Here is a 21,979-nt window from a genome sequence, read left to right as displayed (position 1 = left end):
ACCAGATTTTAGTCTGTACTACAAAGCCATAGTGCTCAAGACAGCATGGTACTGGCACAAAAACAGAGACATAGACACTTGGAATCGAATTGAACACCAAGAAATGAAACTAACATCTTACAACCACCTAATCTTCGATAAACCAAACAAGAACTTACCTTGGGGGAAAGACTCCCTATTCAATAAATGGTGTTGGGAGAACTGGATGTCTACATGTAAAAGGCTGAAACTGGACCCACACATTTCCCCACTCACAAAAATTGACTCAAGATGGATAAAGGACTTAAATTTAAGGCATGAAACAATAAAAATCCTCAAAGAAAGCATAGGAAAAACACTGGAAGATATTGGCCTGGGGGAAGTCTTCATGAAGAAGACTGCCATGGCAATTGCAACAACAACAAAAGTAAACAAATGGGACTTCATTAAACTGAAAAGCTTCTGTACAGCTAAGGAGACAATAACCAAAGCAAAGAGACAACCCACACAATGGGAAAGGATATTTGCATATTTTCAATCAGACAAAAGCTTGATAACCAGGATCTATAGAGAACTCAAATTAATCCACATGAAAAAAGCCAACAATCCCTTATATCAATGGGCAAGAGACATGAATAGAACTTTCTCTAAAGACGACAGACGAATGGCTAACAAACACATGAAAAAAATGTTCATCATCTCTATATATTAGAGAAATGCAAATCAAAACATTCCTGAGATATCATCTAACCCCAGTGAGAATGGCCCACATCACAAAATCTCAAAACTGCAGATGCTGGCGTGGATGTGGAGAGAAGGGAACACTTTTACACTGCTGGTGGGACTGCAAACTAGTACAACCTTTCTGGAAGGAAGTATGGAGAAACCTCAAAGCACTCAACCTAGACCTCCCATTCGATCCTGCAATCCCATTACTGGGCATCTACCCAGAAGGAAAAAATTCCTTTTATCATAAGGACACTTATACTAGACTGTTTATTGCAGCTCAATTTACAATTGCCAAAATGTGGAAAGAGCCTAAATGCCCACCAACCCAGGAATGGATTAACAAGCTGTGGTATATGTATACCATGGAATACTATTCAGCCATTAAAAAAAATGGAGACTTTACATCCTTCGTATTAACCTGGATGGAAGTGGAAGACATTATTCTTAGTAAAGCATCACAAGAATGGAGAAGCATGAATCCCTATGTACTCAATCTTGATATGAGGACAATTAATGACAACTAAGGTTATGGGGGGGGAAGCAGAAAGAGGGATGGAGGGAGGGGTTGGGGCCTTAGTGTGTGTCACACTTTATGGGGGCAAGACATGATTGCAAGAGGGACTTTACCTAACAATTGCAATCAGTGTAACTGGCTTATTGTACCCTCAATGAATCCCCAACAATAAAAAAAAAAAAAATTTGGTAAAATTTCTTAGAGAAACCAGTCTGAGCTTTTCTTTACAGGTATTTTTTGATTACTAATTTGATCTCTTCATTTATTGGGTCTATTCAAATTGTTTCATCCTGAGTCAGCTTCAGTAGTTTGTATCTTTCTAGGAATTTGTTCTTTTCACCTAAGTTACATAATTTGTGGCATATTTCTGTTCATAGTACAGTTTATTCTTGTTACCCACTGTAGTTATGTCCTATATGTAGTTACCATGATCACCGAATTAGCAAATACTTTTAAATGACAAAATTATAATAAATCTAAACTCTAATTGGCTTTTATTTGCAATTCTAGAATCAGTCAATACCTTATTCTATAGAATAGAATGAGTGTTTCAATGAGCTAAGCAAAACAGATTGTTTTATTAAGCAGAAAAGAGATAAAGAAGGCAGAAACAGGGCGGCACCTATGGCTCAGTGGGTAGAGCGCCAGCCCCATATACCAAGGGTGGCAGGTTCAAACCTAGCCCCCACCAAGCTACAACAAAAAATAGCCGGGCGTTGTGGCGGGTGCCAGTGGTCCCAGCTAACTTGGGAGGCTGAGGCAAGAGAATCGCCTAAGCCCAAGAGCTGGAGGTTGCTATGAGCTGTGATCCCACAGCACTCTACCGAGGGTGACAAAGTGAGACTCTGTCTCTTAAAAAAAGAAAAAGAAAGAAAGAAAGCAGAAACAGACCAGAAAACAGTTTGGTCTTATCAAAGTTACTTTCTTGTAAGTTTAAGGGGAGGGGAGGACTTTCTTATTCTGATTCAGGTTGACTGAAATTTCCTAGGGTTTTTTTGAAAACTGGCCTGTTTAAAAGTTCAATTTGATGGCACAGCATTTAGCAGAAGTGACTCCATTCTGGTTTTGTCTGGTCTACTGGGACCTAGTGCAAGAGGCTAGTCCTATTAAACCTTTGCTCCTTAGGGAAATACAGGATTAAGGTGAGCCCCTGTGAGCCCCTGTGAGCCCCTGGTCATATTATTTTCATTAGGCAATTAATACATAACTTCATTTTAAGGGGTTTTCTTTCAAGACACTTATTTAATACATATTATTAATTAATCAATGCCAAACTCACCCCCAAGAGCATAACTATGCCTGAATGAAGTTTATCTGACACACATTATTTCCCCATGGGATATCATTTCCTTCTTACATGTTAGGAATACTAGACAGCACTACAGCATTGTGTTTGGGGCCATTGGAAACAGCAGAATCACCAACAAAATGCAAAAATGGGAACAACCTGCCATTGAATAGATTATAGTATGAAATCTAAAACAAGAACACAAAGCATCACCTTGTTAACCTCAAGTGGAAATGCATTCATTGAACCCCTCAAATTTTTCACCACTCTACACGTCTTCAAATGAGTGAGTGAAAAGGTGCTGTAAGTATTGATTTGGAGGTTGCTATATACATTTTAGCAAGTAGATAGATTTGCAGATACAGAATCCACAAGTAGTAAGGATTCACTGTACTTTGAACTTGCATATTTATGTTTTGAGAAGTGTTAAAGTTCTTGGCATTTGTGTTAATCAGGGTTCTCCAAGAGACAGAACCAATAGGTTTTGTGTATAGAGTGGCCATAAAGTTGCACACAAACTTTATGGCCACTCTATGTATACAGTCATTCATCACTTAACCGTGGGGATACATTTTAAGAAATGTATCTTTGGCAATTTTGTAGTTTTATGAACATCATACAGTGCACTTACACAAGTGGTAGCATAGCCTTCTACACACCTAGGCTATCTGGTATAGATGTGTCTATTAGGTGTACAGCCTGTATTCCCCAAAGCTATATACCCATACAGCACGTTACTCTATTGAAGACAATAGGCGATTGTAACACAGTGGTAAGTATTTGTGTATCTAAACATAGAAAAGGCATTGCAGAAATATAACATGAAAGATACAAAATGGTACACCCGTATAGGGGACTTACCACAAATGGAGCTTGTTTGACTAGAAGTTGCTCTGGGGAGGTCAGTGAATGAGTAGGGAGTGAATGTGTGAGGTGGGTGCCAGCTGCCTCATCACCCCTATATGATGGATGCTGGCGGCCTCACGACGGCCTCACGCCACCCCCCACCCCGGGTAGGAGGAAGGGGAAAAAGAGGTAAATGAAATAAGGCCAAGTACCATTACTTTTAGATTGGTCTGGATAGGGCCAGAACAGAACAAGATAAGAACTAATGAGCCAAGTACTGTCAGGATGAGGGTTAACAAGCTAAGTGCTGTGACAAATTGTTTTACTTATTCACTAATTGCCAGATCTGCTTTATGTTACCTATTTGCTAATCCACTAAGTTGCAAGGTTTGCTTCTGTAAAAGGGGTCATCATGACCCTGTGCTTGCTTTTTGCTTCTTTTGCCAACTTTTTTTTTGCTTCTAATTGCTAACTTTCAGCCCACCTGTTTGGCCCTCTGCCAACTTTCAGACTAGAAAAACCCCAACTTCAGACCCCTCAGTGCTCTCTCACTTAGTCTGCTTTAGATTTTGCTGAGACAGCCCTGTGGTTAATCAAAGACTCCTTTTTGAAATTCTAATTTGCGTCAGTGGTCTTTATCTCGCCCCATAACATGGGAATGCCTAGAACATTACTATCCACCACTGTAGGCTTTAGGAATACTGTACACTTAGGCTACACTAAATTTACACAAAAAAGTATTTCTTCAACAATAAATTAGCCTTCGGTTAAATTTTTTTTTTTTAATTTTTTGACTTGTAATAAACACTTAGCTTAAAACACAAACACTGTATAGCTATATAAAAATATTTTCTTTTTTGGTATCCTTGTTTTGTAAGCTTTTACTTAAAAAATTTTTTTTCTTTTCAACTTTTTCATTAAAAACTGAAATAGAAACACAGATCGGCCCTGGCCTACAGAGAGTCAGGCACCAACATCACTGCTTTCTGCCTCTACCTCTTGTCCCAGTGGAAGTTCTTCAGGGGCCGTACCAGTGACATGCATGGAGCCATCATCTCCAGGATAATCCCTTCTGGAGTATCTCCCAAAGGACCTACATGAGGCTGTTTTACAGTTAGCTTTTTTTTTTTAATAAGTAGGAGTACACTCTAAAATAATAATAAAAAGTGTAGTATAGTAAATACATAAACCAGTAATAATCATTTATTGTCATTGTCAAGTATTACGTACTATATGTAATTTTACATGCTATACTTTCGTATGATCGGCATTGTGGTAGGTTGATTTACACCAGCATCACTGCAAGCATGAGAATGAGTTGCACTACAGCTCCTTTATAATCTCATGGGAGCACCATCATATACGTGGTGCGTGACTGCATAGATATATGGAGGGCACATTATCTCATGGGAGCACCATCATATACGTGGTGTGTGACTGCATAGATATATGGAGGGCACATTATAATCTCATGGGAGCACCATCATATATGTGGTGCGTGACTGCATAGATATATGGAGGGCACATTATAATCTCATGGGAGCACCATCATATACGTGGTGCGTGCCTGCATAGATATATGGAGGGCACATTATAATCTCATGGGAGCACCATCATATATGTGGTGCGTGACTGCATAGATATATGGAGGGCACTTCTTAGGGAAATTGACTCACATGATTATGGAATTTAAGAAGTCCCATAATAGGCCATCTGCAAACTGGAGATGATGGTGTTTTATTACTGTAGCTTCTCTAAGTCCAAAGGCCTGAGAACCCAGGGGGCTACTGGTGTGAGTCCTGGAAGCCAAAGGCCGGAGAATCTAGATTCCTGATGTTCAAACCAGGAGAAGACAACTATATCCCAACTCTACGACAGAGAGAAACCAGTTCAGCTTTCCTCTGTTTTTGTCTTATCGAGGCCCCCAGCTGATGAATGACCCCCACCCACACTGAGGGCGGATCTTCCTCACTTAGGCCTCTCAAAGTCCTGTGCTAGTCTCCTTTGGACACTCAAAACAGTACCTCACCAATTCTCTACGTATTCTTTGATCCAATTAAGTCAGCAGCTAAAATTCGCCATGTTAGTGTTAAAGGTCCTAAGGTATTCTGTTCTAAGAAATTCTTGGGCAGTGCCTTGGCTCTGTGGGTAGAGCGCCGGCCCCATGTACTGAGGGTGGCGGGTTCGAACCCGGCCCCAGCCAAACTGCAACAAAAAAATAACTGGGTGTTCTGGTGGGCGCCTGTAGTCCCAACTACTTGACAGGCTGAGGCAAGAGAATCGCTTAAGCCCAGAAGTTGGAGATTGATGTGAGCTGTAACGCCATGACACTCCACTGAGAGCCATAAAGTGACACTCTGTCTCTTAAAAAAAAAAAAAAAAGAAAGAAAAGAAATTCTGATGTGTGAAAATAGCCTTATAGTAAGGAATATGTTAGATTTTTTTAAAAGATAAGTTCTAAGTAAGATTTACAGACCAATATAAATGGATAAATCCATTCATAGGTTAACGGGTTGTGATTAGAGTGGAACTGGTGGCTTTATAAGAAGAGGAAGGGAGACCTTCAGGATCTGAGCATGCTAACTGGCACGTTAGCACACTCAGGCCCTATCCTGCCTTGGAACTCTTCAGAGAGTCTCCACTGGCAAGAAAGCTCTCACCAGAGATGCCTCCTTGACCTTGGATTTCCCAGCCTCCAGAACTGTAAGAAATACATTTTATTTCTTATAAATTACCTAGTTTTAGGTATTCTGTTATAAGCAACCGAGACTGGACTAAGGATTTAACAATTCAATCAAAATTACTCCATGTCTTTTATTTACAAATTAGGCACTTAACAACCATTTGCAGGTACCTCTTCCCAAACGAGGAGCTTGTGAGGTAGGCAAGCCAGTGCTCACACTACTAAAGAACGGTAAAATCTAGATTCCAATCCAAATCTCCTAATTCCTAGTGTCATATTCTTTCCATTACCTCAAATGACTGCTTGTATTTTCCAAAACACCTATTTTACCAACTTGGACCTTATAAAGTCTTATAAGAAGCAATTCCAAAATAGGTAAACCTTGGCAAAAGAGTATCCATTGGCCAAGGATCTTTTTGATGACATTAATTTATAAAATAAGATAACCTCAATCAACAAATGAAACATTCAATTGGTGAATTAGTGTTATTCTGAATTCCTTTGAATTCCATCTGCATTCAAAATCCTTAACGTATAAATGTGCTGAATTTATTGAATCTTATTTTGAAAAATTTCAAACCAGCTCGTAGCACAGTGGTTACGGCACCAACCACATGCACCCAGGATGGCAAGTTCAAACCCAGCCCAGGCCAGCTAAACAACTGCATCAAAAAAATAGCCAGATGTTGTGGCAGGCACCTGTAGTCCCAGCTACTTGGGAGGCTAAGGCAGGAGAATTGCTTGGGCCCGGGAGGTTGAGGTTGCTGTGAGCTGTGACACCACGGCACTCTACTGAGGGCGACCATAGTGAGACCCTGTCTCAAAAAAAAAGAAAAGTTTCAAACCTACATAAAAGTTTAAAAGAATAGGGCGGCGCCTGTGGCTCAGTCAGTAAGGCGCCGGCCCCATATACCGAGGGTGGTGGGTTCAAACCCAGCCCCGGCCAAACTGCAACCAAAAAATAGCCGGGCGTTGTGGCGGGCGCCTGTAGTCCCAGCTGCTCGGGAGGCTGAGGCAGGAGAATCGCTTAAGCCCAGGAGTTGGAGGTTGCTGTGAGCTGTGTGAGGCCACGGCACTCTACAGAGGGCCATAAAGTGAGACTCTGTCTCTAAAAAAAAAAAAAAAAAAAAAAAAGTTTAAAAGAATAGTACAGTGAAATTCTAAAACTCTGTACCTTGGTGGATCAATTTACTACATTTTACCAAATTTGCTTTAGCACTCTATAAATACTGTTACATGTATTATCAGGTTTTTGTGGGGGGGTGGCGGGGGGTTGGCTGGAGCTGGCTTGAACCTGCCACCTCTGCATATGGGACCAGCACCCTACCTCTTTGAGCCACAGGCACCGCCCCATTTTGTTTTTTTTTTTTTTTAAGTTATTTTATCCCTTACTCAAAGTGTGGTCCTTGGACTAATAACATTGTCTTTACCAAAGAGATGGTCAGAAGTGTAGACCTTTTGATTCAGAACATCTTGTGTTTTAACGAAGTGCCCACATATGCATTTTAAAGTGTGAGGAGCAGACTATACTTTCAAGGATCATTTCTGTAGTTCGTTACCAGGTATGCATTTAAGGTTTGAGGAGCAAAGACTATACTTTCAGGGATCATTTCTGTAGCTCATTACCAGGTATGCATTTTAAAGTTTGAGGAGCAAAGACTATACTTTCAGGGATCATTTCTGTAGCTCGTTACCAGGTATGCATTTTAAAGTTTGAGGAGCAGAGACTATACTTTCAGGGATCATTTCTATAGTTTGTTACCAGGTATGCATTTTAAGGTTTGAGAAGCAGAGACTATACTTTCAGGGATCATTTCTGTAGTTCGTTACCAGGTATGCATTTTAAGGTTTGAGGAGCAGAGACTATACTTTCAGGGATCATTTCTGTAGTTCGTTACCAGGTATGCATTTTAAGGTTTGAGGAGCAGAGACTATACTTTCAGGGATCATTTCTGTAGTTCGTTACCAGGTATGCATTTTAAGGTTTGAGGAGCAGCGGTCGAGCCCTACTTCATTCTCTAGACCAGTTGTCATCGGTCTTCTCCCTAAGTACACAGTTTCAGCCTATTTTACGTTAGTATAATTTGGGATGGTTTTAAAAGGAACTACTGATGCCCAGACCCTACCTCCAGCCTTTCTGGTATTATTGGTTTGCTTAGGAGTTTCAACCAAAAAGAAGCCAAACTCTGTACAATAATTTAAAGAAGTTTATTCTGAGTCAAACTTGAAGACAATGGTCTGGAGCCATGCCTAAGAAACCTTGAGCAAGTAGACTCACTGCGGTGGGGTTACAGTTTGGTTTTACACGTTTCAGGGAGACAGTAATTAAAGTTATAAATTGATACATGGAAGGCATACATTGGTGGGACATCCCAAAGTTGGAGGAAAGGGAGAGATTACCAGTTATAGGTGGGTTTAGGGATTCTTTAGTTGTCAATTAACTGAAAGAGTTAGGCTTTTTCTAAAAGCCCAGAAGTCAGGGGAAAGGGATGCTTGAGTTTAAGGTAAGGATCTGTTCATTCGAGACAAGACACTGGACTTTTGTGCCCAGACTCAAGTGGTTTGTCATGTATATTGAGAACCTGCACGTTTGTCTTGCTCAGACTTAGGCCTGTTAATAAGACTAAGGCAAAATGCAAAGTGCATTTTGAATGAGGGAGGGGGGCATGGTGAGGCTCTTCTGACCATCTGTTTCTTGGCTAGCAACTCACTTGTAGGGTATTCCCTTCACCAAGAGGGGTACAGACAGTCAGCTGCTGAGGGCGAGCCTTGCAATTTTAGTTCACAGGAGGATAAATATGTTAACAAAGCTTCCTGGGTGATTCTAGCCTGAAGCCAAGATTGAGAACCACAGCCCCAGACACTTCCTCTTTTAGGGAACACACTGCTTTGAGAGAGCCTATTCCATTTTAAACGGCCCTAATTGTTAAAAATGTCTGTCTTACATTAAGGAATTAGTAGGTTTTCAATAATTAGCTGTCATGCTCTGTGTGTTTGAAAACCAACTGATCATAGTTGCACAGTATTAGAAATGTATTTAATACCTCAGATCTGTACAGTTAAAAATAGTTAAGATGGTAAATTTTATGTTTTGTTTATTTTATACAAATAAAAAAATAGGAAAACCACCCCCCAAAATTACAGTTTTTATCCAAATCATAAACATATATAATATGCTGTGCCTGTGTGCTTTATGTCCTATCTTAGTGCCGTGTAGTTTATCATTTTTAATTGATTGCCAACACTTCTGTGTGTTTTGTGCTTGATTCCTGGATTTATAGAGGAAATTTTCTTTTTCTTTTCCCTATCTCTGTTCCAGACTTCTTCAGATGCTATCTACTTGGCAAGGCATGTTGGTTTACGAGTGGGCATCCCAAAAGAGACCCCGGCTCTCACTGTTAATAGGCTCTGTGGCTCTGGTTTCCAGTCCATTGTGAATGGATGTCAGGTATGGGCAGCATTATATTTAATTCTCTAGAAATATGTTAATAATTATTCGCACTCCCGTGTAACACTTTAGCTTTTTTATCTTACAGGGCTGATTAGGAGGGGTCAACATTTGATTTTTCTTGGAAAACTATTCACAGGAAGAAAACAGATTCTTGAAAGCTGATACTGAACCCGAAGTGGAATGAGCCTTTCACAAAAGGACAAATACCTTATGAGTGTGCTAGAGGAGTCAAATTCATAGAGACAGAAAGTAGAGCAATAATGGTCAGGGGCTGTGGGGAGGGGAAAAGGGAAAGTTAGCGTTTAATAGGTATGGAGTTTCAGTTTTGCAAGATGAAGAGAGTCGTGGAAAAGGTACTTGCAAATGGATTTATAAATGCCTACTTATAAATAAAAGAGATGGAGCAATTTTGATTGAGTTGTTCTCTGAACTGTGTACTTAATCATGGTTGTAATGGTAAATTTTAAGTTTGCTTTTCCACAATTTTTTTTTTTCCAAAAACTAATATGGCTCAATGCCCATAACTCAGTGGTTAGGGCACCAGCCACATGCACCAGGGCTGGTGGGTTCAAACCCGGCCCAGGCCTGCTAAACAAAAAAAATAGCTGGGCATTGTGGCAGGTGCCTGTAGTTCTAGCTACTAGGGAGACTAAGGCAAAAGAATCGCTTAAGCCCAAGAATTTGAGGTTGCTGTGAGCTATGACACCATGGCACTCTATAGAGGGCGACAAAGTGAGATTCTGTCTCAATAAAAAATAAATAAATAAAAATAAAATTTAAAAATAAAAAGCTAATATGTTCATTGTTTGTATTGAGTGCTTCCTATGTGCCGGCACTATGTTAGATTTACGTTCATTATAGCATTTAATTTTCACAGCTATCTATGAAGCAAGAACTATTATTATTCCCATTTCACAAGCACAGAAACTGATTGTTAAAGGATTAAAAGTTGGTAAGTCAGGGAGGCAGAATTTCAACACAGGTCTGCTAGAGTTACCTGCAAGGCAGTTGGAAACAGTGGATAAAGACTGTGAGGCGAAGAGGAGAGTTTAAGAATCTCCAAGATGATAAGAAAATGTATTTTACTACAAAGTAGCTGAATGAACCTGTTGATAGAAGTCCAAACTAGTATGACCTTCTTAAAGGACAGTTGGGAAATACGTTTGTTCCTGTGAGCACAGGGGAAGAGAGTACACTGAAATTCAATTTTATCTGTAAAAGTATTCATTTGATTACAAACAAAATAAGACACGGATATATTGTAACAAGTCATTTTCACATTAATTTGTTTCTACAAAGATATGTCTTAAATAGTGACTCTGATTTTCTTAGCAATAATTTTAAACATCAGGTTATTTTGAGAAATGTGCACAGAGTTGGAAAAATGAAAGAGATTCCTTTTCCTGAGCACCCTGGACTGACTCAGTTCTTGTAAATCTCTGGTCTCCTTCAGATGCATCCATTAGTAGGGTAATTTTTTCTTTTGCCTTTTAAAAGGGTTTGTTCTTTGTTATCTGCTATACATTATGCCAGACATTAATATCTCTGCAGATTTTTAAGATTTATGTTGAGTTAAGGATTACTATTCTTAGCCAGAATGTAGGTAGGGTCTGTTACTCAGGCAAAAATGGTCTCAATCTATTACTTGCCAGCACCGCTGCCACCATCCCTGCATCTTGAGAATGGTTTGGCTATGCAATTACTTTAAAAGCATTTCCTTGTGAGACATCCATCAGCCAGGGTATAGTATTTGTTAGAATTACAGTATTTGTTAGAATTGTAATTGTGTGTATTTCTTAATTTTTAGGTACAATAAAAAAGGTTTTTGTTGTTGTGGGATTGTTCATTTGTTTTGTTGTTGCTGTTTTGTTCTTTTTGTGTGTGTTTTTGTGTGTGTGTGTGTTCATTCGTTTTTAAATAGGATATTTGTGTTAATGATGCTGAAGTTGTCTTGTGCGGAGGGACTGAAAACATGAGCCAGGCTCCCTACTGTGTCAGAAACACACGTTTTGGAACCAAACTTGGATCAGATCTCAAGGTTGGAACCATTAAAATTCTAAAGAATTATTTCTTGTGATATTAGATAAGTTATTTTAAAATAATGTAACTTTTTATTAGAGAGAAAATTAACTTTGAAACCAGTTTTGTTAATAAAGATAGGCAAAATGCAAGTGATTTAAAGTAAACTATTTCAAATCTCTTTTTTGGTTGCTAGTTCTTCTGACAGTCTTAATTTTATGCGAATTAAACTATCTCAGCACGCCACTAACAGTGGAATTAACACATATAAGTGACCAGAGGCATGGGGGAGACAGGAAGCAAACAAGTGGATTAAAACAATAGGCATAGGCAAAGGGGTACCTTAATCGTTTTACTAAACAGTTACTGAGTAGTCTGAGTAATTAAATCTTTACCAGGACTTACAGACATTTTACTTCTGGAGCAATCATGGAACAGATTGCTTCATCACAGAAAATATTATCTTTGAATACAGATTATAATATTCCAAATCAGACAAAAACTGATCCTTCCATCTTTAAGAGCTACAACATGAGAATAACACTATACTGATAAAGAATGATATTATAGTCTCTCTCCCATATGAAAGGTCTAGTAACATTTTATGTTTTTTCGCTTTTTTTTTTGGTAGTAATGTTTAACTTACACCGTTCACCCAGCTTCTCACCTAGGCTTTTTGGAAGTTAAAAGGAATGAAACTTAAAAAATAGGCATTTTTTAGCAATATTTTAGCCATTAAATGTATTTGAGAAATCTTTCCAAGGACACATCAGTGTCTCAAGAGTCGATGAGGCAGCAAATGGGGCGCACTCATCAGACCCAAACTGCCTGGATAATAATTAACAACCTCTTCTCTAACTCCAGGAGCCTGTCCCAGCTGCCTTTTAGCTTCATTAGTAACTGGCAGAACCAGCTGTGCCTGTCACTGACGATGGGATTGAAAGGAGCACGCATATAGTTTTTCTGGCAGAGCTCCTAAGTGGTTTACTAAGGTAGCCACAGGAAAACATTGCATGGGGACTCATGGTCAGGTTTCTCACTGGTACCAGTAGGGGCCACACAGCAGGAGGTGAGAGCAAGCAAGGAAGCATCATCTGTATTTATAGCCACTCCCCTCACCTGCAGCATTGCCTGAGCTCCACCTCCACGGGAGCGTGAACCCTGCTGTCACATGCGCATGCGACGGATCTGGACAGCCCACCCCATTTCACCCCCAGTTTTCATGGAAAAATTGTCTTCCATGAAACTCATCCCTGGTGCCAAAATGGTTGGGGGCTGCTGACCTAGAGGATTTACTTTTTGATAAGATAACTTGGTACAGTATCACTTTGCACTTTTAGTACTGCTGGCTCTCTTTAGAGCCCCACATTTAGAGACAGAGAATGCGTACATTTTATTGTGTGACATTGGATGTTTTTAAAAAATGTCCCAGAATCAAATATGAATAGTAATAGCAAATGTTTACCAGGAAGTATAATTTTATTTTGTTTATTGAAACTATTGATTATTTAAAGAAATTATGGTATATTATTTTCAAAAGATAATGCTCTAACAAATCACTCTGCTAATATCTTTTAATAGCTAGAAGATTCTTTGTGGGCTTCATTAACAGATCAGCACGTCCAACTTCCCATGGCAATTACTGCAGAGAATCTTGCTGAAAAACATAAAATAAGCAGAGAAGAATGTGACAAATACGCCCTGCAGTCACAGCAGAGGTGGAAAGCTGGTCAGTGAATAATATCAAAATCTATTAAAAAACTGTGGGAAAGCTTTTCATGATTTCACATTATAATGGTAATAAGATTATATTAGTTACAAATCACTGCGGAAGTATATTTTGAAAATTACACTTTTTATTTATTTATTTTGATGATTAGATATTCTATTAATTATTGTAAAATTAACTGGGAATTTCTCTTTGGAAAAAGTTAATACTACTTAAAAAGTGATACTGTTACTTGGCCCTAGCGGGACACTTGAATTTTGCCTTGAACTGGTCCTATTGTAGGTAGAACATGCTGAGGGACATGACAGACTCCATCAGAGGAGACAGCGCACTATAGCTACTGGAACAGGGTGGATGTCCTTCCCCAAGAACCATGTCATAATCACAAGGAGGGATGTGTTTGGAAAAGACCCATTGGGAACTTCCTCCCATTCCTAATCGAGAACACTGCACCGACTGAGAGACTTAGAAATGGCCCAGGAGCGTAATTACAGGGCCCTGGTGTAACACAGCACACTGCCAGTGAGCTTATCCAAATGGGCAACATGATAACAGTTCTTTTATCAATATGGCAAGTTGAAGAAATGTTTGGCTTCTGAAAAAGATGTTTAAAATTAAGCTGTTACAAGCATTGAAAACTCTTATTTTGGGATATTAAATGCTTTAAATAGTGATGATAAAGTCAGTCCATTTTAGCATTTCAAAGGGATAAGTGGGATAGCACTGATGCCATTCAACTCCTCTGTGTTTTTTAGTTACACATTTCTGGTGAAAGAAGAGCATTCTGGAGGCCAAAAATTATTAATTCTATTTCTAGTTCTGCCACATACAAGCTATCTGTCCTTAGTCAAGTCATACACTCACAGAACATCTGTAAAATAGAGATTCTAATATTTGCCTTTCCTGCTTATTTAATAAAACCAGATAAGGTCTGGTGAAAGTAATTTTGACACTTCTAAAGTGCTATCAATATTAAGATGGCATTATTTGTGACTTAGCCTATTTCTGAAGCTCTAGATTACTACAGTCCCTTCTAGTCAATGGAGGTCAACATAGCTTTTACTTAACATTTAATAATTATATCAATGGTAGCTCATGTGATTTCTTCAGGTTGTCTGTCGCTGTTAAATTTCAGTCATAGCATTACTCAGAAATAAAAACAAAGCAGGAGGAATTATGTTACCAGACCTCAGACAATACTATAAATCAGTAGTGATCAAAACAGCATGGTACTGGCACAAAAACAGAGAGGTAGATGTATGGAAAAGAATAGAGAACCAAGAGATGGATCCAGCTACTTACCGTTATTTGATCTTTGACAAGCCAATTAAAAACATTCAGTGGGGAAAAGATTCCCTATTTAACAAATGGTGCTGGGTGAACTGGCTGGCGACCTGTAGAAGACTGAAACTGGACCCACACCTTTCACCATTAACTAAGATAGACTCTCACTGGATTAAAGATTTAAACTTAAGACATGAAACTATAGAAATACTAAAATAAAGCGCAGGGGAAACTCTTGAAGGAATCGGCCTGGGCGAGTATTTTATGAGGAGGACCCCCCGGGCAAATGAAGCTGCATCAAAAATACACTACTGGGACCTGATCAAACTAAAAAGCTTTTGCACAGCCAAGAACATAGTAAGTAGAGCAAGCAGACAGCCCTCAAAATGGGAGAAGATATTTGCAGGATATGTCTCCGACAAAGGTTTAATAACCAGAATCCACAGTGAACTCAAACATATTAGCAAGAAAAGAACAAGTGATCCCATCACAGGCTGAGCAAGGGACTTGAAGAGAAACTTATCTGAAGAAAACAAGTGCATGGCCTATAGACATATGAAAAAATGCTCATCATCCTTAATCCTCAGAGAAATGCAAATCAAAACTACTTTGAGATATCATCTAACTCCAGTAAGATTAGCCCACATCACAAAATCCCAAAACCATAGGTTGGCACGGATGTGGAGAAAAGGAAGGGAACACTTCTGCACTGCTGGTGGGAATGCAAACTAATTCGGTCCTTTTGGAAAGATGTTTGGAGAATATTTAGAGATCTAAAAATAGATCTGCCATTCGATCCTATAATTCCTCTACTAGGTATATATCCTGAAGACCAAAAATCGCCCTATTACAAAGATATTTGTATTGCAGCCCAATTCATAATTGCTAAGTCATGGAAAAAACCCAAGTGTCCATCGACTCATGAATGGATTAACAAATTGTGGTATTTGTACACCATGGAATATTATGCAGCTGTAAAGAAAGATGGAGACTATACCTCCTTCATGTTTACATGGATGGAGCTGGAAAATATTCTTCTTAGCAAGGTATCCAAAGAATGGAAGAAAAAGTACCCAATGTACTCAGCCCTAATATGAAACTAATTTATAGCTTTCATACGAAGGCTACAACCCAATCTCAGTACAAGAATATGGGGGAGGGGAAGGAAGGGTGCAGGGAGGGTGATTGGTGGGTCCACACCTAGGGTGCATCTTGGAAGTGTGCAGGTAAAGTTTACTAAGTGTAGAGTATAAGGGTTTGAACACAATAATTAAGAAAATACCACGAAAGCTATGTTAACCAGTTTGGTGAAAATATTTCAGACTGTATATGGAACCAGCACATTGTACCTCATGATTGCATTATTGTACACAGCTATGATTTAATAATAATAATAAAATAAAAGTCATCTCAAGATATTCCTCAAACCTCCCCCCCAAAAAAAAAAACAAAATTTTCAGTCATAGATTATTTGGTAGCATAGACATCATGGTACCTTTTTAATTATTTCTTATCTCACCAAGAGAAAAGGGGCTTTAAATCCGTTTGGTACAATTAAATCTATACTTAATAGACAAACACTGCAGCATCTCATAAAAAGTCGCAGTTAAAGACAATTGAAATTTTCATAAGTGTAAAATGTGTTTACGTAGATGCATGACAGTGTACTAACATCTCCACCAGTAAGTGATAAAGGTTCATCTTAAAGAAGGAAAGGGTAGACCAGAAATTAATTTGAAGACTATGTTTGGTTTTTTCATGTTTCTTTTTTTAATTCTTGTGAGTCTTTCTGTAATTTCAGCTAATGATGCTGGCTACTTTAATGATGAGATGGTGTCCATTGAAGTGAAGACAAAGAAAGGAAAGCAGGCAGTGCAAGTGGACGAGCACGCGCGGCCCCAAACCACACTTGAACAGCTACAAAAACTTCCTCCAGTGTTCAAGAAAGACGGAACCGTCACTGCCGGAAATGCATCGGTCAGTGTCACTGCTCAGAGCAGCTGGAGCTCTTCCTGATGTGCTCAAGGCAAAATAATCATGAAGTACCCCAGAGATGGTTTTCATGCTAGTCTTTATTTAGCTTAAACTAGTCGTGTTCATATTCGCTTCATCTGGGTATTCACAGTCCAACACAAAATATTTTAGCGAGGGGCCCTCACTTATTACCCTTCTGATTTCTTAGTTTTTTTACAGTGTAGGAAGGAAATCTGCCTGGTTTATTATTTTGTATTTAATTGTGTCTTAATTCCTTATTTTGCTAATAAGCTTCAGCTGAGCCAGAGGAATATCACTTTGACTTCCTGAGAAAATATGTTTAACTCACAGTGAAAAGAATGCATGATTTAGAAAGACCTGAAGTCACACCCTAGCTCCATCACTAACTGGTTTGTTAAAATAGTCAATATTTTAATGGAATTGTATTTAATACACAATTCATCAGATTTCTTCTTACATTTATTAATTTTATTTTATTTCTTATTTTTTTTTTTTTGCAGTTTTTGGCCGGGGCTGGGTTTGAACTCTCCACCTGCAGCATATGGGGCTGGCACCTTACTCCTGTGAGCCACAGGCGCCACCCCTCTTCTTACATTTAGATAAAAGTTTTTCTTTGACACTCTTGTCTACTTTCCATTAGTGAAATTGAATTCTGTGCCTGAAACAATCTTCTTAATCCACCAGAGTAACCACTTAGTGCTAGTTCTATCCTAAATTACCCCATGGCTCTCTATGCCGTGATCCTGATAGCACTCCTACTACTTTGGACTACTTTGGACTACTTCATTAGTCCAAACCCTGATTAACTGGATTCTTTTGCCCTAATCTACTGTTTTTGTTTTTAAGGGAATATCTGATGGTGCTGGAGCTGTAGTCATAGCTAGTGAAGATGCTGTTAAAAAACATAACTTCACACCACTGGCAAGAATTGTGGGCTACTTTGTTTCTGGATGTGATCCCTCTATCATGGGTATTGGTAAGTTTCTAGTGAAATCAACTGGTTCTATTGTGTTTATGGAGATAAGTCTACTTTCACATTCAGAGTCCTGAAAAAGTAGCCAAATCAAGGTCACTTGTGAAGAAAAGGTAAGATTGGTAATCTGTCATTTAAACAAATAATCTGTATAAAGAATTGTCCTAGATACAATAGGAAAACCAAGACTACGCAAACTCCTTTGGGTCAGTAATCACATCTAATTGTCCATTTGAGATATTTAAAAATTAACACACAGAAAATAACACAAGACTTACATGATCCTCACAAGATGAAAGAAATTATGAGATTTCTTTCAAGAACAACAAGTACAGAGAGAATACATGGGGTGGAATGGAATGTCTGTATGGAAAAAGTACACCTGGCCCCCTGCTGGGTGCTTACCCCTCAGTCACTAACATATCTCATTTTGTCTTCCCACAATTCCAGTAAGTGAGACTTCATTGTGAATGAGAAAATTGAGGCTTAAGAAGATTTTCTCTCTCTTTTTTTTTAATACTAAAAGACTAAACTTTTGTTGTTGTTGTTCATTTTGGTTTTGGGGCGGGGGTGGGTTGGAGATAGAGCTTGTTAGATTGCTGTGGTATCAGCCTAGTTCAAAGCAACCTCAAACTCCTGGGTTCAAGAGATCCTCCTGCTTCAGCCTCCTGAGTAGCTAGTACTACAGGTGCCCACTACAATGCCCAGCTAATTTTCTATTTTTAGTAGAGACAGGTTCTCACTCTTGCTCAAGCTGGTCTCAAATTCCTGACCTCAAGCAGTCCTCCCACTTCGGCTCTCAGAGTGCTAGGAAGAATAAAGATTTTTGTTAAGCATTGTAAGTAGCATTCATTAGCCTTCAGATACACACACCACAATCCATTCACAGTCAGTCAAACCCAACAGCAGTTCAGTCTAATTTAGGGTAAAACTCTGAGAAGGTTGTCTTGAAAAGTTCCAAACCAGAAACCAGTTAGTGATAGAGCTAGGGTGTGACTTCAGTTCTCTCTAAATCAGGCATTCTTTTTTTTTTTTTGCAGTTTTGGCCGGGTTGGGTTTCAACCCGCCACCTCCAGCATATGGGGCCAGCGCCCTACTCCTTTGAGCCACAGGCGCTGCCCTAAATCAGACATTCTTTTCCCTGTGAGTTAAACATATTTTCTCAGGCAGTCACATTAATATTCCTCTGGCTCAGCTGAAGCTTATTAGCAAAATAGGGAATTATAAATAATTATCTAAACTGGCAAAATACTAGGTAAAGAAAATGTGGAACTCCCTACAAACAGATGAAGCCTTGGCTCAAAAAAAATGAATTAGAAGTAGAACAAAGAGCCTTTTGCTGGATGCACTCCTAGGAATCACCAATAATGCTGAATTTGAATAGTTCCTGTCATTAATCTTTGGAGAAACAGGGAACCAGTTAGGTGCCTTACTTAGAAAAGTAAAACTGGTGTTCAGAGGCTTTGATCTCTCCCACCTATAAACCTCAAAACGAAAAGGCTGCCCTGAGGTATTGGTTTCAGATTCTTTATATTCAGCTTAGGCCTTTTCTGACTGACTAATATGTTTTTTGAGATGGGTCCCAAGGTGGAAGGAGGATAACCTGTTGCTAACCTGCCATCTCAGAGACTTTTCAGGTCCTGCGGGCTCTACTGACTCGGGGTCAAGTTAGTACTCAGCCATCTGTGCTGCCATGTTCTGTAGAGGAGACTTACCTCTGTGCAGAATTCCTCAGAAAGCAAGCTGTATGTTATACTTTACCATCTTTCATTATGTGTCTCAAATTTATGTAGGCAAGAACTGAGAGACAGACACCTGTTAAAAGTCCATTTTTTTCCTGTTACATTCCTAAGAGTTGACAAACTTTTAGCTACCCTCTATTGGCAAAACATAGCTTTTGTCTTAGAAGTAGAAGATAACTGAGAAATTAAACATATGTATGTTGTTATGACATTTATCATTTTGGGGTCCAGAGTGGTTCCCAGCCCCAGATGATTTTCAAAATCTACCCATAACCTCACCCCACGTGATCTTGCTTCAGGAGATCTGGAGTGGAGCCAAGAACAGGAGTTTTATTCCATGTGCTTAGATGCTTCTTGTTTGCTTTGTTTTGTTTTTAGCTACAGCTTCTGGAATGGGACCTAGATGCTTTCGATGATCAAACAAATTTATTTAATATAGATTATTTGATAATTCTTTTTCAGTTTATTTTATTTTATTTTTTTTTATTGTTAAATCATAGCTGTGTACATTAGTGCAATCACCTGTACCCATTCTAGATGCACCATAGATGTGGCCCCACCCCTTACACTCCCTCCACCAAAACCTCCCCCATCCCTTCCCCTTCCTTGGCCCTTTCTCCATAGTCTTGTGCTATAGTTGGGTTATAGTCTTCATGTGAAAGCTATAATTTAGCTTCATAGTAGGGCTGAGTACATTGGATACTATTTCTTCTATTCCTGAGATACTTTGCTAAGAAGAATATGTTCCAGCTCCATCCATGTAAACATAAAAGAGGTAAAATCTCCATCTTTCTTTAAGGGTGCATAGTATTCCACGGTATACATGGACCACAATTTCCTAGCCCATTCGTGGGTCAGTGGGCACTTGGGCTTCTTCCATGACTTAGCAATTATGAATTGGGCTGCAATAAACATTCTGGTACAGATGTCTTTGTTATATTGTGACTTTTGGTCTTCTGGGTATAAACCTAGTAAAGGAATTATAGGATCGAATGGCAGCCTATTTTTAGGTCTCTAAGTATTCTCCAAACATCCTTCCAGAAGGAATGTATTAGTGGGCATTCCCACCAGCAGTGTACAAGTGTGCCCTTTCCTCCACATCCATGCCAACATTTCTGGTTTTGGGATTTTGTTATGTGGGCTACTCTTACTGGGGTTAGCTGGTATCTCAGGGTAGTTTTGATTTGCATTTCTTTGATGATTAAGGATGATGAGCTTTGTTTCATGTGTTTGTAGATTTTGCATCTGTCTTCTTTAGAGAAGTTTCTCTTCAAGTCCCTTACCCACCCTGCGATGGGGTCACATGTTCTTTTCTTCTTAATACGTTTGAGTTCTCTGTGGATTCTGGTTATTAGACCTTTATCGGAGGTATAACCTGCAAATATTTTCTCCCATTCTGAGGGCTGTCTACTTGCTTTACTCACTATGTTCTTGGCTGTGCAGAAGCTTTTTAGTTTGATCAGGTACCAGTAATGTATTTTTGATACTGCTTCAATTGCCTGGGGAGTCCTCCTCATAAAATATTCACCCAGGCCGATTCCTTCAAGAGTTTTCTCTGCGCTTTCTTCAAGTAATTTTATAGTTTCATGTCTTAAGTTTAAATCTTTTATCCAGTGACAGTCTATCTTAGTTAATGGTGAAAGGTGTGGGTCCAGTTTCAATCTTCTACAGGTTGCCAGCCAGTTTACCCAGCACCATTTGTTAAATAGGGAAGCTTTTCCCCACTGAATGTTTTTAATTGGCTTGTCAAAGATCAAATAACGGTAAGTAGCTGGATCCATCTCTTGGTTCTCTATTCCGTTCCAGACATCTACTTCTCTACTTTTGTGCCAGTACCATGCTGTTTTGATCACTATGGATTTATAGTACAGTCTCAGGTCTGGTAGCGTGATTCCTCCTGCTTTGTTTTTATTGCTAAGTAACGTTTTGGCTATTTGAGGTTTTTTTCTGATTCCATATAAAACAAAGTATTATTTTTTCAAGATCTTTAAAGTATGACAATGGAGCTTTAATAGAAATTGCATTAAAATTATATATTGCTTTGGGCAGTATGGACATTTTAACAATGTTGATTCTTCCCAGCCATGAGCATGGTATGTTTTTCCATCTGTTAAGATCTTTGGCTATTTCTTTTCTTAGAGTTTCATAGTTCTCTTTATAGAGATCTTTCACGTCCTTTGTTAGGTATACTCCCAAATATTTCATCTTCTTTGGCACTACTGTGAAAGGAATAGAGTCCTTGACTGTTTGTTCGGCTTGGTTATTGTTGGTATATATAAAGGCTACAGATTTATGGGTGTTGATTTTGTAGCCTGAGACATCGCTCTATATTCCTTGATCACTTCTAAAAGTTTTGTAGTAGAATCCCTAGTGTTTTCCAGATGTACGATCATATCATCTGCAAAGAGTGAAAGTTTGATCTCTTCTGACCCTATGTGGATACCCTTGATGGCCTTTTCTTCCCTAATTGCAATGGCTAAAACTTCCATTACAATGTTAAAGAGCAATGGAGACAATGGGCAACCTTGCCTGGTTCCTGATCTCAGTGGAAATGATTTCAATTTGACTCCATTCAAAACGATATTGGCTGTGGGTTTGCTGTAGATGACCTCTATTAGTGTAAGAAATGTCCCTTCTATACCAATTTTCTTAAGTGTTCTGATCATGAAGGGATGCTGGATATTATCAAAAGCTTTTTCTGCATCAATTGAAAGAATCATATGGTCTTTATTTTTAAGTTTGTTTAT

The 21,979-nt window shown here is 38.9% G+C and overlaps 1 protein-coding gene and 1 pseudogene across 1 annotated transcript in view; both read left to right on the top strand.

Moving 5' to 3' along the window:
* Positions 1–21,979, top strand: part of ACAA2 (acetyl-CoA acyltransferase 2) — a 70,112-nt gene that overhangs the window by 29,675 nt on the left and 18,458 nt on the right. Inside the window, exons 3-7 of the mRNA XM_053571968.1 lie at positions 9,359–9,487; positions 11,412–11,528; positions 13,091–13,238; positions 16,324–16,499; positions 17,364–17,493. Coding sequence (XP_053427943.1) covers positions 9,359–9,487; positions 11,412–11,528; positions 13,091–13,238; positions 16,324–16,499; positions 17,364–17,493 — 700 coding nt within the window. The remainder of the gene's footprint in view (positions 1–9,358; positions 9,488–11,411; positions 11,529–13,090; positions 13,239–16,323; positions 16,500–17,363; positions 17,494–21,979) is intronic.
* LOC128572242 (uncharacterized) lies at positions 7,763–7,862 on the top strand (annotated as a pseudogene).

The sequence above is a fragment of the Nycticebus coucang genome, chromosome 19 (assembly GCF_027406575.1).
Source record: "Nycticebus coucang isolate mNycCou1 chromosome 19, mNycCou1.pri, whole genome shotgun sequence".
Taxonomy (NCBI): Eukaryota; Metazoa; Chordata; class Mammalia; order Primates; family Lorisidae; genus Nycticebus; species Nycticebus coucang.
This window is presented reverse-complemented; position numbering and strand designations above follow the sequence as displayed.